The sequence below is a fragment of the Hippichthys cyanospilos genome, chromosome 10, assembly GCF_059441005.1.
Source record: "Hippichthys cyanospilos isolate Australia breed blue-spotted pipefish chromosome 10, RoL_Hcya_1.0, whole genome shotgun sequence".
Taxonomy (NCBI): Eukaryota; Metazoa; Chordata; class Actinopteri; order Syngnathiformes; family Syngnathidae; genus Hippichthys; species Hippichthys cyanospilos.
The window spans coordinates 7,609,422-7,624,683 of NC_142378.1; the positions used below are offsets into that span (position 1 = coordinate 7,609,422).

Here is a 15,262-nt window from a genome sequence, read left to right on the forward strand (position 1 = left end):
AGGGAGATAAGCTAAATAAAATAAGCCATTATTTTGTTTTTTTAATTTTTTTTTACAGTATTGATAGGCGTCAAACAAAACATGGTACTGCACTGTACTTGTTAGCTTCATTTTTTAACGTTTTTACGACCGCGGCCATATTATCATCACCATGGTAACGAACGTGAGCGCGCATCAGCCGGAAACAGTCGAGCGCAATCCCTTAAAAACTGCATTCCATTGTTTTGAATGCATTACAGTGCATTAATAATATGTATTAAGATAAGCGGGAACTTTTTAAAGTTTTCCATATCGTATAAAGACGACAGGCGGAAGTGTTTGCGAAGCTGACAAGGACGCGCACGTGCTGTGACGCAGTACGCAAACGTTCGTCACCACAAAACCACGCCTACTAGACTTCTTTTCCGAATGTACGAGAGCGGAGTTTTGTTTTGTATGTTTTTTTTTTCAAATTTGTGAGACCTATTGAATGATGAGCGTGTGTGATTTCGCACTTCACACGGCCCAGTATTAAACGCCAAGCGAGTCGTCTGCCTCTTGTGTGCTATATCGTAGCAAAGCTGGCTCCGTTTTTCCCACAGCGATGGTCATTTGTGTGGAAGAAGTGTCCGCGTCCCTCGTGCGGGAATATCTGAGCAGAAAGGTACATTAGACACCTCCTAGAGACACAAAAAAAGACATTTCTACATCACATATAGCCACCAACGTTAGCCATGCTAAATTGTTGTGATGCTAATTTTAATTCTGCGTTCGCTTGTCTGGGGTTCGGTTCTAATTTGACGTGTCATTAAAAGCTTGGTAACTCAACAAATTAAACGTGGAAGTAGCCGTGATACTGTGTGTTATTTATAGTAAACTGGAGAATTGAATTGACAGTGGGGGATTTTTACGTTATGCATTATTATACGTACACACTGTTCAATTTACGTGCAGGGACTCAAGAGGACGATCGCCTGCATGGATGAAGAGCGTCCACGCACGCAGTCCAGTATCAACAATAGATCTCACTTGAGACAAGTTCTGCACATTGAGGAGCTGTACAGAGCAAACAAGGTATAGACCACAATAACGTGCTGAAATCCTACAATTAGTGACTAGTATAAGCACGTATTTAAACAACTCATCTAGAATTGTGCCACACAAAATCTCGATTTCGCCAGTGAGTACATTTACAAATCGTATTTTTTTAAATGAGGAATAAATTGGAGTCCTAGGACATTTTGCATATTTATACGGGATGTAACACGTTTTACAAACAGCCAAACCATTAATGAATATATTAACATTTCGCAATGTTAGATTCATTCCATTTTCAACTTTGAATACGATTTTTTTTGCACCAGACTTGAGCAAATATCATCAAGGTAGAATAAATTATGCAGGTTAGGTGAGAATTGCATTGTGTCACAAGATTAATGAAAAATCAAGTACAGACATAATCCTCTGCAGGACACTGTGGTGGCAAAAAAAATACAAAGGAATCACACTGACAGATTCCTCTCCATGCACTGCAGAACTGGTAGATTTAGAAGATCATTTGCATCCATCCATATAACGATGTATGTGTCTATACAGGTTCAAAATTCGCCTCTGAGGACGTTACTTGAGATCATTGTAAAACATCACGTTGAAGGTCACAAAGATAAGAAGATGGCCTGTGAAGGTGATGAAAGTGATTCTCCGCAGTCTGCTTTAATTATCAGCCCAATTTGTCATGCTCCTGCGAAAACGGCATCGGAAATAAATGAAAGTTACTCTGAAAATAGCACGATGTCTTTAATTTCAGGTGACCACAGCAAATTAAGGTAAATAATGAAGTTGTTGATTAAGTTTCATGTGTCGTTTGACCAAAAACTAAATGCGAATTCTCTCACAGTTCACAGGACAAAGAAGCGTCCCCCCCTTGTTGGGTGTCACTTGATGAAGAGAGACTCATGAACCAAAGCGAAACCAGCTCATGGTTAAATGCCTCTGCAGAAAATGGCCATTCTAAGATGTCGTCTATGCAAGGTAGTCATCGCCTTATGAGTGAAACTGAAAAGAAGCCTCCCATCAATGAAGTCCTTCAAAGGAGCCGGCCAAATCCACTTAGACGCGGAATGATGACTGGGCCGATAGCCAGCACCCTCCCGGTAACGTCAAATGTTAAATGAATTTTCTAATCGAGACGCATTGATCATGATCACTTTTGTTTTAGGAGTCGACCAAACAAAGGCAGAGTCGAAAAGTGGTCACGCCCCAGCTGCTGCTTAAGAAAGACGAAGAGGCGCACAGGCCGTCTTGGGATGCACTGCCGGGGAACAGTTTACAACAAAAAGTATTCAAATATGAGGCTACAGAAAAAGCAAAGAGCTTGGACAAAGAGGGACAAGGCAGATATGACAGAAAAATGTACATCCCTTCTTTTCAATTGCAGGTTGTTGAACTATTTTCTTTGCTGATAATTCTGTTTTCTTTCTCAGAGTTAAATCTAGGACAGAGCCAAATGTGAAAAAAATGTCTGAGCTGGTGTTAGGTAAGTGTTTGTATCAGTCATTTGTGTTACAGATGAAACATTCTGGGTTCAAATTTTGGCCATAGCGTTGTGTTTGGAATTTGTCTTCTACCCAAGCTAGTGTGGGTATTCTCCAGTAATTTCAGATTGAGGTCAGTGTCAGTATTTTCAGACTCCTGTTTACACTGTAATTTGAAATATAAATAAACAAACAAATACATACTTGGGATGAAATGTCTTGAATAGGTCGACTTATAAATATGTCTTTGGATTTTGATGAGTTAAGTCTATGACCATGCTTTTAGCTCAAATCATCTTCCCCAATTGAAATAAATAGAAATGAAAGCATCTGTTCCCGGCTCCACAAAAAAAAAGATTAATTCTTTTCTAAGAATTATTTTTCCCTTTTTTATTGTATTGTATAGAGAATAAAGATACACAATTATAAGTACAATTTTATATGTCTATATATGTTGTTTCGCCATTTGTGTTCAAGTATCTATTGCTGTTACAAAGCTGGTATTATTTGTTTCCCTTTGTTTGTTTCCTATTTTCTTTGCAATACTGTTTTATGTGTCCCCACAAATCTAAACACGGTATTCTGAATAATATTGTGTTTGTGGGTAATAGTTGAGCAGATTAAGCCACCTGCTTTCAATATTCACAAGAGCACCCATTTTAGAATTATATCGTCTTTTGCCGTCAACTGACATTGACGTCAGTGTCCTCAAGGTCACATTGAAAGTGTCACAAAATGAAACCCAGAAAACCTTCGAGTACTGTCATATAAATAACTCAATTTTTTGCTTACAAATCAAAGCAAGAAAAAAACTTGACTGTGTACTTAACTTTCCCGCCACATTTGAAAAACATGAACATTAAGATGCTAACCTGTCCACAGGTGTGATTGTGATTGGTTAGAAGGATGGATAAAGCTTTTTGATCTGTCATTGCTGATGGCACATTTATTCTTTTTATTTTCAGATGACATTGATGATGAGCTGCCAGAACTTTCCAAAATGTCCTTTGAGAACACCACAACTGCCGCGAACAGCTACGCAATCCGTCCAATGGAGCAACACACTGCCTCGGTTGTTGATTTAACATAAAGGCCGAAGATGCATTCATTCTTTAATGATTTATTTTTGCTTTTGCTCTTTCCAGGAATTGAAATCTGTTCTTCTTGGCTCAAGTCTCAAAATTTTCCCCGTTGAGTGGAGAAATCAGGGTTTCACCTTCTCTGAAACGCATGACCTAAGATATGGAATGGTGCAGAAAAGGGTAGCCATTTCTACTTTTATTGACACAAAATATGTTTGTTTTATGCTGTGTTCTTAATATGTTGTGTGTTTGTTTTCTAGGGTGGTCCTTGTGGGGTTCTGGCTTCCATCCAAGCTTTTGTTCTAAAGAAACTTCTCTTTGAAAACATAGACAGTAATAATACAAGACTACAGTATGTTATTACCCTTCAATATGTTTTATTTTGTTATGCTGTGTTTTAAAAAACTGCTACTCATTTTGTAGCTATTTGCCCTATTGAACTTAAGTATTCGATTACAATGACCCAGAAAAGCTTTTTCTTTTTTTTAACTCATGCAATACTTTGTTCTCAGGGGATTAAGACCGACAAATGCAACCAGAAGAAAATGTCTGGTCTTAGCTATGGCCGAAGTCCTGTGGAGGGCCGGTGAGGAAAAACAAGCCACGGTAGCAATGTAAGAACCTACTTTTTAATTCTCTTTTAGCTAGGGGCTGAAACGAGCAGTGTGATACAGCGTAACAGCTTCACTAGTCTTTCTACTGCAACTATTGGTCCTACTGGATCCTACTGATCAATTTTTAACAAATCATGCTGGTTCAAATGTGTTGTTTCAGCAAACTTTTCTCACAGGCTAAAATTTATGGGGAGAGAGGTAGAAGAATGTAGCGTAGTGTCAAGTTTAAATTTAAGTTAAAAAAAATGTTGATCAAAATTCCTTAAACTTAGTCATTCGTAGTTAAGTGGAAATGTGTTATGTGGTCTTCTGTGATATTTTTCAATTTTACTCAAATTCTTGCTTTTCGATTTAGATTTTATGTTGGATATCCAAATACCAAAAACACTCCATTGCTGCAGCCCTAGTTGCACCAATGCCTACTTTGCAGTATTTGTAATGCAAAGTGGACATTGGTTCTAATGATCTACCACCATTTTAGTCTGAACATGAACTTTTCACAATGTTTTGTTTGAAAACAGAAATTCAGGAAGGATGCTTTTCACTCCAAGTGGACAGTATAAATCTGAAGGAGTGCTTGAAAAGGTAATAACGTGTTTGGGACCATCCCTATACTATTTATGGTAAAACTGACTTTTGAAAGCACAAACATTGGGCATTTTGTTCATTAAAAATATTAGAAATTGTTTATATTAGTTCTTAAAGTGACAATATGTAAGATTTAGACCGTTTTTTATTAAAAATGAATACATTAAATGATCATTACAGAGGGGGGGGGGGGCATGTTATAGCTACGGACAGCCGGAGGAGGAGTGTAATTTGAAGGACAGCAAGTTTAACGCTAACTCATGTCCTTGAAGACCAAATATTATCTCTCCAAATAGAGATCGATGATCGTACTTATTTGCACAAAGAACACGGAGGTCACATTACAAGTGGCCACTGGAGATCCATCTGGAGCCAATTGTTGAAATGTGAATGGCACTTTTGTGGCTAAAACCACCAAAGACGTGTCTTACTGGAGCTTTAAAAAGCGCCAAACTGTCATGGTTTGTTGGGTTGTGGGTTTATTTTGAGGGGTTCTGTTTCTGTTTACGTTTATAGTTCCGGTTTCTGCCCCTGTCGCGTCTGCCTGCGTTAGTTTTGATTTAGTCCACCTGTCTGTTACCTGCGCCTCGTGTCCTCCAATCTGCTCCCTTTGCCTGTTGTCCCTGCCCAGCTGCCATGTGTTAGTTTGATTAGTTTGTGAATGTATTTAAGCCTAGTGTCTGTTACAGCCCGTGTCGGATCATTGTCTCTGTCGTGTCAGGTCATTGTCGTCTTGTAGTCCCGTCTCGTCTCGCCCATCAGTTTCGTGTATTCCTGCCAGCCTGCCCGTAGTGTTTGTTTTCCGTTTTTCCAGCTTGCCTGCGCCCTTAGTTTTTGCCGTTCTGTTTTTCCCGCTTTTTGTTCCCGTTCGTTGTATTAATAAACATGGATTTCATCAACCTCCTGTCCCGACGCTCCCCTGCTTTTGGGTCCTCCGCAACCACGCCGGCGTTCACACCCGCCGTGCACCCCCGTGACAGAATGATCCGACCCGCACAGGACCCAGCGGGAAGTCCGCGTCGGCGGACTCGACGCCGCCGCCCCGCCCGCATCCGTTCTCAGCCCGCCGGTCAGCCCCGTTCCCCCAGTGTGAGACCTCTTGTTTTTTCTTCCGTGTTTCTCCCCTCCGAGTCCGCGTCTGTCCCCGCTTCTGATCCGCCCCCCGCGTCTGTTACTTCCGCGTTTCCCTCGTGTTCCTCCGACCTCCCATACGACACGATTCTGTCCCCGCACGTTTTTTGTAGTTCCGATTTTTCTGATTTGCGTAGTTCACCTTCTGTCCGCACACCCGATCACCCTTCCTCTCCTGCTCGCGCTCCTCACTACACGTTAGAGTCTAATTTTTCCGACATCGAGGATTGCCCTCCCTTCGTCACGTTTCGTTCCAGTACCGGTCCTGATTTTGTTTACCCGCGTCCCTCTTCCGTCAACACTTTTTATCATATTCCGTATTCGAGCCCGTGCACCTCTGATTATGATTTTGATTCAGATTTTGACTATCAGTCCGGCCAGTCCTTTTACAGTTCGTCCGAAGACTCCGATTCAGAGCCCCTATTTGACCGTGACCTTTTCGTGGGCTCCCGGTTGGCATTTCGTGGCCGCCGGTGGAGGGGCCCGCGAAAAGGCCACCGCCCCAGTGACCACCAGAACCCATCTGTTCAGCCTTCCGATCCGTTCCCTCCTGTCTCTGTGTCCCCCTCTTGCCGCGCCCTGCCTACTTCCTCCTGTCCTGTACCACCCTCTCCTTGCACCCTGTCCCAAGCTCCTGTCGCGTCTGTACCACCGGTCTCTGTTCCCCAAACTTCCTGCCGGCGGGCTGAAGCGGCACCCGCCCCTGTCCCAGCGCCAAGGCGGCTACCCGTACCTGTCCCTGCGCCAAGGCGGCTACCTGTCCCTGCGCCAAGGCGGCTACCTGTCCCTGCGCCAAGGCGGCTACCTGTCCCTGCGCCAAGGCGGCTACCTGTCCCTGCGCCAAGGCGGCTACCCGCCCCTGTCCCTGCGCCAAGGCGGCAGACCGCCCCTGTCCCAGCGCCAAGGCGGCAGACCGCCCCTGTCCCAGCGAGCCGGCGCCCGGCCTCTGCGAACCCTGCGAGCCGGTCCCCGGTCTCTGCGAACCCTGCGAGCCGGCCCCCGGCCTCTGTGAACCCTGCGAGCCGGCCCCCGGCCTCTGTGACCCCTGCGAGCCGGTCCCCGGCCTCTGTGACCCCTGCGAGCCGGTCCCCGGCCTCTGTGACCCCTGCGAGCCGGACCCCGGCCTCTGTGACCCCTGCGAGCCGGACCCCGGCCTCTGTGACCCCTGCGAGCCGGACCCCGGCCTCTGTGACCCCTGCGAGCCGGACCCCGGCCTCTGTGACCCCTGCGAGCCGGCGCCCGGCCTCTGTGACCCCTGCGAGCCGGCCCCCGGCCTCTGTGACCCCTGCGAGCCGGCGCCCGGCCTCTGTGACCCCTGCGAGCCGGCCCCCGGCCTCTGTGCACCCTGCGAGCCGGACCCCAGGCTCTGTGAACCCTGCCCGTCTGCCTCCCAAGCCAGTCGCCCGTCTGCCTCCCAAGCCAGTCGCCCGTCTGCCTCCCAAGCCAGTCGCCCGTCTGCCTCCCAAGCCAGTCGCCCGTCTGCCTCCCAAGCCAGTCGCCCGTCTGCCTCCCAAGCCAGTCGCCCGTCTGCCTCCCAAGCCAGTCGCCCGTCTGCCTCCCAAGCCAGTCGCCCGTCTGCCTCCGAAGCCAGTCGCCCGTCTGACTCCAAAGCCAGTCGCCTGTCTGCCTCAGTCATCCCAAGTCAGTCTCCTGGCATCCCCGCCGTTTCTGATTGGCCCCCAGTGGCTGTCTCTGTCCAGCCTGCCGTTCCCAGTGCTGCCAGCCACGGTGCCGCAGCCTCAGCCTGTTGAGCCACCAGCCACGGCGCCTCAGCCTCCTGAGCCGCCAGCCTCTGCGCCGCTGCCTCAGCCTCCTGAGCCACCAGCCACGGCGCCGCAGCCTCAGCCTGTTGAGCCACCAGCCACGGCGCCTCAGCCTCCTGAGCCGCCAGCCTCTGCGCCGCTGCCACAGCCTCCTGAGCCGCCAGCCTCGGCGCGGCAGCCGCAGTCGCCTGAGCTGTCAGCCATGCCACCATTGCCGCAGACGACAGAGATGCCAGACGGTTCCCTGTGGTCGCCCCTGTCCCAGGTCAGTCTTGTGCTCTCACTCGTGTCTGTGGTCTGCACCCAGTGGCTGTTCCCTGATGGCACCCCGACGACGCCTCCGCACCTGCCTGACGGCGTCCAGCCGACGCCTCCGCACCTGCCTGACGGCGTCCAGCCGACGCCTCCGCACCTGCCTGACGGCGTCCAGCCGACTCCTCCGCACCGGCCTGACGGCGTCCAGCCGACGCCTCCGCACCGGCCTGACGGCGTCCAGCCGACGCCTCCGCACCGGCCTGACGGCGTCCAGCCGACGCCTCCGCACCGGCCTGACGGCGTCCAGCCGACGCCTCCGCACCGGCCTGACGGCGTCCAGCCGACGCCTCCGCTCGGGCCTGACTGCGTCCAGCCGACGCCTCCGCTCTGGCCTGACTGCGTCCAGCCGACGTCTCCGCTCTGGCCTGACTGCGTCCAGCCGACGTCTCCGCTCTGGCCTGACTGCGTCCAGCCGACGCCTCCGCTCTCGCCTGACGGCGTCCAGCCGACGTCTCCGCTCTCGCCTGACGCCGCCCTGCTGACGTCTCCGCTCTCGCCTGACGCCCCGCCTGCCGATCTTCAGGGGCAACCGGGATACAAGCCTACCTGGGGTGGCTTGCTGTTCGCCATCGGGCGCCCAGGTCGCCCGCCTGACTCGGCCCGCCGGGCACATCTGCTCTGGCGTCCTGGCCGCCCGCCTGATTCGCCTCGCCGGGCGCCTCTTGTCTGGCGTCCGGGCCGCCCACCTGACTCGGCCCGCCGGGCACATCTGCTCTGGCGTCCTGGCCGCCCGCCTGATTCGCCTCGCCGGGCGCCTCTTGTCTGGCGTCCGGGCCGCCCACCTGATTCGCCCCGCAGGGCACCTTTCGTCTGGCGACCGGGTCGCCCGCCTGACTCGCTCTGGCGACCGGGTCGTCCTCTGGACTTTCCCCCTCGGGTGCATCCCGTTTGGCACCAGGGGTGCCTTTGGACTGTTTTTGTTTTTCTCCTGTGCCCTCCTCCGGTCCCCCTTCCGCCCACCCTGCCTCGGTTTTGGTTGCTTGTCGGTTTGTTTTGGGACGTCTGGGATCCGTCCCTTGAGAGGGGGGTTCTGTCATGGTTTGTTGGGTTGTGGGTTTATTTTGAGGGGTTCTGTTTCTGTTTACGTTTATAGTTCCGGTTTCTGCCCCTGTCGCGTCTGCCTGCGTTAGTTTTGATTTAGTCCACCTGTCTGTTACCTGCGCCTCGTGTCCTCCAATCTGCTCCCTTTGCCTGTTGTCCCTGCCCAGCTGCCATGTGTTAGTTTGATTAGTTTGTGAATGTATTTAAGCCTAGTGTCTGTTACAGCCCGTGTCGGATCATTGTCTCTGTCGTGTCAGGTCATTGTCGTCTTGTAGTCCCGTCTCGTCTCGCCCATCAGTTTCGTGTATTCCTGCCAGCCTGCCCGTAGTGTTTGTTTTCCGTTTTTCCAGCTTGCCTGCGCCCTTAGTTTTTGCCGTTCTGTTTTTCCCGCTTTTTGTTCCCGTTCGTTGTATTAATAAACATGGATTTCATCAACCTCCTGTCCCGACGCTCCCCTGCTTTTGGGTCCTCCGCAACCACGCCGGCGTTCACACCCGCCGTGCACCCCCGTGACACCAAACATGACTTAATGAAAACTCTGTTGTGAAAAGTTGGATATAGTGTTATTTTTGGATCCCTGCAGGCATACTGACAGACATAGGGCGTTCCTGAAGGTGTGGAAGCCAATCTAATCAGAATTTACTCGGGGTAATTCAGTAAAAAACAAAATGAAACAAAAAAACATTGATGAACTAAGTCAAGGGTATTTCATTATCATGTTGTATTCGTAAGTTTACATACGCTTGCAGGATTTGTACGATGTGTACTATTCTTCGGTCAATCAATCCATTTTTTATTAATTTTATTATGTTTCTTTTTTTTTTTAGATAAGCTGTTTTACAGTGGACAGCATTACAAATCTGCAATTGCTACTGGAGCAAAACATTGAGCAGGTGAAACATTTCTTAAGTCATCCAGCTATCTACTTTCTACAGTACTCAAAAGGGTTGCAGGTTGCTATCCCAGCTGATTTTGGGCTGTAAGCAAGGGACATCTTGAACTCATTGCCAGCCAATTGCAGGGCGCACATAGACAAACAATCATTCACGCACCCAATCGCACTTAAGGACAATTTAGTACGTCCAGTAGACCTGCCATGCATGTTTTCGGAATGTGGGAGGAAGCCGGAGTGCCCGAAGAAAACCCATGCGGGCTCGGGGACAACATGCAAACTCCATACTGGAAGGCTGAAGCCAGGTGGATTTGAACTCTGGTCTCTGAACCATGAGGCGGACGTGCTAACCACTGCCCCACCGAGCCGCCGTTTCTTAAGTTATGTCTCCCGTAATTGAGTTCACATTTTTAATTAAAGGTAAATAATGCACTTTTTCATAATTAAAACATTGGTTTCTTACTAAATATAGAAGGTATGAAAACATTATTTTATCAAAAATGATTGTAACTTCAAATAACACACTTTGTTTGCAGAAATACACCTTTTCTTATCATTACAACCACGACAAAGCCAGGGCAAAAAAAAAAAGTCTTTACTTCTTCACCTGACATATACTTTATACACGTACCTTCTGGGCAGTTTAAATTCACCCTTCAGAGGAGGACAGACTCTCCACAGACCCAACTATTGTTATACATTTAATTAAAAGCTCACTCGTCCATAATGTGTTCCTTTCAAATACTGTATACTAATTTACTGTTATCGCTTGCATTATTCATGCAGTTTGAGTCAGGGGAGCTGGGATGTCTGCTGCTCACCCTATCTGCTGTCCTATCTCGATCTATTGATAAGTATGGAAAACTAACATAAGAGTATAAAATACAAAACATAGTATAAAAGTATGCATACTATTTAAAAAAATACATGTTGTTTAAAACTAATAATACGCTGTCTTTTGGCAGACTGAAAGAAGATATGGACGTGGCCACCACCACGCTCATTGGCGCTCATGGCTATTGTACTCAGGTATGACATGATGTGGAATTTTTTGTCCACAAACATACACAGTTTCCTTTTTTTTAACCGCAAATATATCAAACTCAGTTCAATCCGGTATCCATACATAAGGAGTGCCTGATAAGGAGCACTGTTGATTTTTGAGACAGTTAAAGGTTTTTGATTGCACCTCATGAACTGAATAATACAGTTATTAATTCTCATTTTATTCTCCTTAGTCTTTGCCTCAATTTGTATGACTGCTGCACAATGACAATAAAGGAATTTTAGGCTATTGTAATATATTCTAGTCCTCATTAGTGCCTTTCCAGTGACATCTCATGTGTTTAATGATTTGGAAGTTCATTCCCAAGCAAGTGTTTTGTTGTAAACAATCTAAACTTAGTGTGCCAAAATAAATTTGGTGCCTATTAAAGGGTTAATAACAGATCCAAATCAATACCAGTCACCAAACATACACAGTGTTCCCTTAATATTATAATACTTAATAATTTTCCAATGTGGTGCTGTAATATACATTTGCCCTGCAAGGGTCAATAGGAGTCAATTATAAATAAAAATTAAATACATAAATAAGGGCATTAATTCATGTCGTGATTGTTTCTAGTAACATCTTTAACACATGTTTGCTTAATATATGTTTCGAATGGCAGGTCCGGATAATGGTCCGCAAATTTCTCAATGTATATTTAAGAATACTGTATAAGATTATGGGTATTTACGTGTAGTAACGGTTATGTGTAATGGTTATGGTTAGTTCCCATAAAGGTAAAATCAAATATTGTCCATTTGGATGATTGTTTTTGGCCAATGTTTTGACTAATCATCAGTTAGGCCTTATTTATTTGTCTGTTGTTTGTTTAGCTTTTGGTGTTTGTGTTGCCCAGGAGCTTGTGAACCTGCTGCTGGTGGGACGAGCGGTTTCAAACGTCTTTGACGGAGACGTGGAGCTGGACTCGGGCAACGGCAACTCGACGCTGCTCAAGGGAATCAAAGCTCACTCTAATATTGGACTTCTGTCCTTGTTTGAACACTATAACATCTTTAAGGTGAGCTACATTAACTCAACCACCGCCTGTCACGTTGTATGATTTACAAACACAACTACCAAATACTATATTATAAATATAAATATTAAGATACGAGAAATTTGAAAGTCAAAGACCTCACTATTTTTTTGCTTCACTTTTCAAACTGGAAACATTTGCCCTATCATGATCATCTTCAAAGAAAAAAAAGAATTGGCACTGTTATTGTTGGCTCAATGCAATCAAGCAGTGAATGATGCAGGAATGAGAAATTTAAGATTATTCAATTACTGTAATCAGTCAGTGATTGCTGTAATGTTCCCATAAAAGGCTTCCTAAGGGGAGCGCTTTTCAAGCATGACATTATCATCTTCATTTTTTGTTTTTTTTTCATGTCTTTTCTTTCAGGTTGGAGACTATCTGAAGAATCCCCTTTACCCCATTTGGGTTGTGTGCAGTGAGAGCCATTTCAGTGTGCTCTTTGGCCTGCAGGGGGAGCTGTTAACAAATCAGGATAGCGGTGCTGAGTTTGACTTGTACTACTATGACGGATTGGCCAAACAGCAGGAAGAAATCCGGCTCACTGTCTGTGAGTAAACATCTTTATTTTTTCGTTAGTTTTAACATTTTATTAATTTGAACGTGTCCTAAGATACCTGGATCCCCATATGTTTTGTATCTTTATATCTTATAACCCTGACTTTTTTTTCATGGCAAAATAATCTAATAAATCTTCAGTATTTGAAATACTGTTAGCCCCTTCCCAAGTGTACTGGGATCATACCTTGTGGTATGTTTATAATTCAATCTATTAAAATAGGCCAGTCATTCTCAACTTTTTTTCCCGAATGATGTACACTTGTGTTTTATTTCTTTATTTGCCAATTACCCCCTAACCAGCGCAAAACAATTTCTGATAAAAGCAAATAAGAAAGACTTGCTGTGCCATCCGTGTCTGATTAATAAACTGCATTTGTCGTGATATCTCCAGGCATATTTTATTCCGGAAGGTAGATCGCGTAACATCATCTTTTTTGTTTTGGACTCATCTGCTGAATGGCATCGTTAATGACAGTGTACATCCATACAAAACAAAATAAAGATATTTTTGCACAGAAGTCACTATAACACAATTAAGCATCAAGTTGCTTTACTGTACATTCCAATTACTTTGCTCTTAATTAGAAAACAAAGCTGTGCTGTTTTTGCTACGGCATTAAATTAGATTTGATAATACATAAACTCAGTTATTGGAGTGAATCGCATTGTTTTCACAACATCTTTGAAACACAGATGTAAACATTGTTTGAATTTCTTTCTATTTTTAGCCGTTGGTAAAACGGCTTTGACTTGTCAAGATGCTGATCTAATCCCCCCTCTGGACCTCTGCATTCGAACGAGGTGAGCTTCTTTGTATTTGAAGTAATATACACTGTTGTGGATTTTTTTAGGATTTAGGCAAGATCAGTAAAACAGTCTGGAAAACAACTTTTGGGTTTCTTTATATTTGAAGCTTCAAATTGAAACAAGTCTTAACTGAGCAGTCACGTGAAAGAGAAGATACTTAACACTATGGAGGGAGGAGTTATAAGAAGGCAGACTTAGCTGTCAAAATTTCTTACAATTTCATATCATTTATTTTGTCTTTTTCAGGTGGAAAGATGCATTTGTAAGTTGGAATGACACAGAGCCCATTCTCTGAACTCTTGAATGATTTGATAGTGCTTTTCTATAATGAAAAATTCAAATCCATCTATTTTTCATCAGCATGCATTATTAGTTATGCTCATTGGTGCCTGTGTTTTTCCTTTTACTTAATGCCCTGGTTGATCATGTGATGATTCATCATATGAGTGCATAACTCACCCTTACTTGAATGACGTTGTTGATTAGGAAAAAAAAAAAACACAAACTCATCATTTTCAAGTGTTATTAACACTAAGGGGATACAAATGCATATTCATGAATTTATTTCTTTTTTATCAAAAGTATATTATAAAAAAACATGGGCACATATTAACAACCTTTTGTGCCATGAGAAAAACTATCATTCTGTTACGGATTTGATCATTTAATCATGTAAAAAGAAAAAAAACATTTGTTTTAGGGATGTTGAAGTTGACATCAAACTATACAAATGCATTTTTTTTCTCTATTTTTGTAGTTAGGGAGCAGCTTTTAAATATCTTATTTACCTCAGTGGCCTTTAACTGGATTTCTCACGCTCAGATAATTGTTTATAGTTTTCTGTAAAATATGTAAGATATATCTCATCTCTTCAGCATGGTTGGAAAAATGTACATTTTCCCATGTTGTCAATGTCTAATATTTTTTACTTTGTCTTAATATATGTACAACTCATGAACTACATGTATTGAATACAGGAAAGGGAATGACAGATGATACAACTACTCAAAGGGTTTGTTGACGTTTCTGTCATTATTTTCATGTCACTGAAACGCACACTGTAATAAAATGAATAAATCACATGTTGAATTTGCATTTCAATACACACCGATACACCATCTTCAAAACAATAAACAAAAAAAACATCCTGATGCAGTCATACTTGAGATTGTTTCAAATAGAGTAATAAGTAAATACATTGTATAGTAGATGAGTCACTTGTTAAAATAATTTCAACATACATTGAGCAGATCTCTGCGCAAGCTATTGTGATGTGAAGAGCTGTATCAGGAATTCTGTCTTTGCAATTTTCAATCATGCTTCTGATTGACACCATCAGAGAGGGAAAAATGGCTTTTATTTCCTGTACTGGAGATCATCGTGCAAAGTTATGATTAAGACATACAAATCCTTTATATGTATGTATACTATATATAGTGTATTTGTGTGTGTGTGTGTGTGTGTGTGTATATATATATATATGTGTATATATATATATATATATATATATATATATATATATATATATATATATATATATATGTGTATATATATATATATATATATATATATATATATATATATATATATATATATTTTTTTTTTTTTTTTTTTTTTTCTTGAAATAAAATATATATTGTTAGGGGGTGCGGGTAGCAGCTCTTTTTTATCTCATCGGTCTCATACAACATTGTTATTCTTCTTAAATTGTTGATTCTGAAACAGTCTTGTTTTTCACTTGGCAAGGAAATGTTTAACATGATTTTCCTTGCTACAATTGAGAATGTTTCATAATGTTCTAAGAACAATTTAAGAATATCATAGAAACAGTCTTAATTGTTTTACATGTGGCAAGAACATTTTTATGA

At 44.0% G+C, this 15,262-nt stretch overlaps 1 protein-coding gene across 3 annotated transcripts; it reads left to right on the forward strand.

The window, feature by feature from the left end:
• The first annotated feature begins 381 nt into the window (after positions 1-381).
• mindy4 (MINDY lysine 48 deubiquitinase 4) lies at positions 382-14,476 on the forward strand. Of its 3 annotated transcripts, XM_088426430.1 has the most exons (19): positions 382-643; positions 934-1,053; positions 1,576-1,663; positions 1,787-1,805; positions 1,877-2,132; positions 2,198-2,391; positions 2,463-2,515; positions 3,479-3,585; positions 3,659-3,775; positions 3,856-3,947; positions 4,108-4,209; positions 4,731-4,794; positions 9,875-9,940; positions 10,726-10,793; positions 10,905-10,968; positions 11,847-12,008; positions 12,396-12,576; positions 13,316-13,388; positions 13,641-14,476. In XM_088426430.1, exons 1-19 carry the CDS (start codon positions 584-586, stop codon positions 13,687-13,689), a joined length of 1,935 nt encoding a protein of 644 aa, XP_088282556.1. In that variant the 5' UTR covers positions 382-583; the 3' UTR covers positions 13,690-14,476. The 3 variants fall into 3 exon arrangements, with proteins under 3 accessions (XP_088282556.1, XP_088282554.1, XP_088282555.1); XM_088426428.1 differs by having other exon boundaries at positions 1,576-1,805; XM_088426429.1 differs by having other exon boundaries at positions 1,576-1,805; positions 12,480-12,576.
• Positions 14,477-15,262: the final 786 nt, after the last annotated feature.

Excerpts from the sequence above, each read along its gene's own strand:
- mindy4 (XM_088426428.1), top strand. The coding sequence starts at position 584 with ATGGTCATTTGTGTGGAAGAAGTGTCCGCGTCCCTCGTGCGGGAATAT. Across the intron at positions 2,516-3,478 it reads AATGTCTGAGCTGGTGTTAG|ATGACATTGATGATGAGCTG; the intron begins GTAAGTGTTTGT and ends TTTTATTTTCAG. Across the intron at positions 4,210-4,730 it reads AAACAAGCCACGGTAGCAAT|AAATTCAGGAAGGATGCTTT; the intron begins GTAAGAACCTAC and ends GTTTGAAAACAG.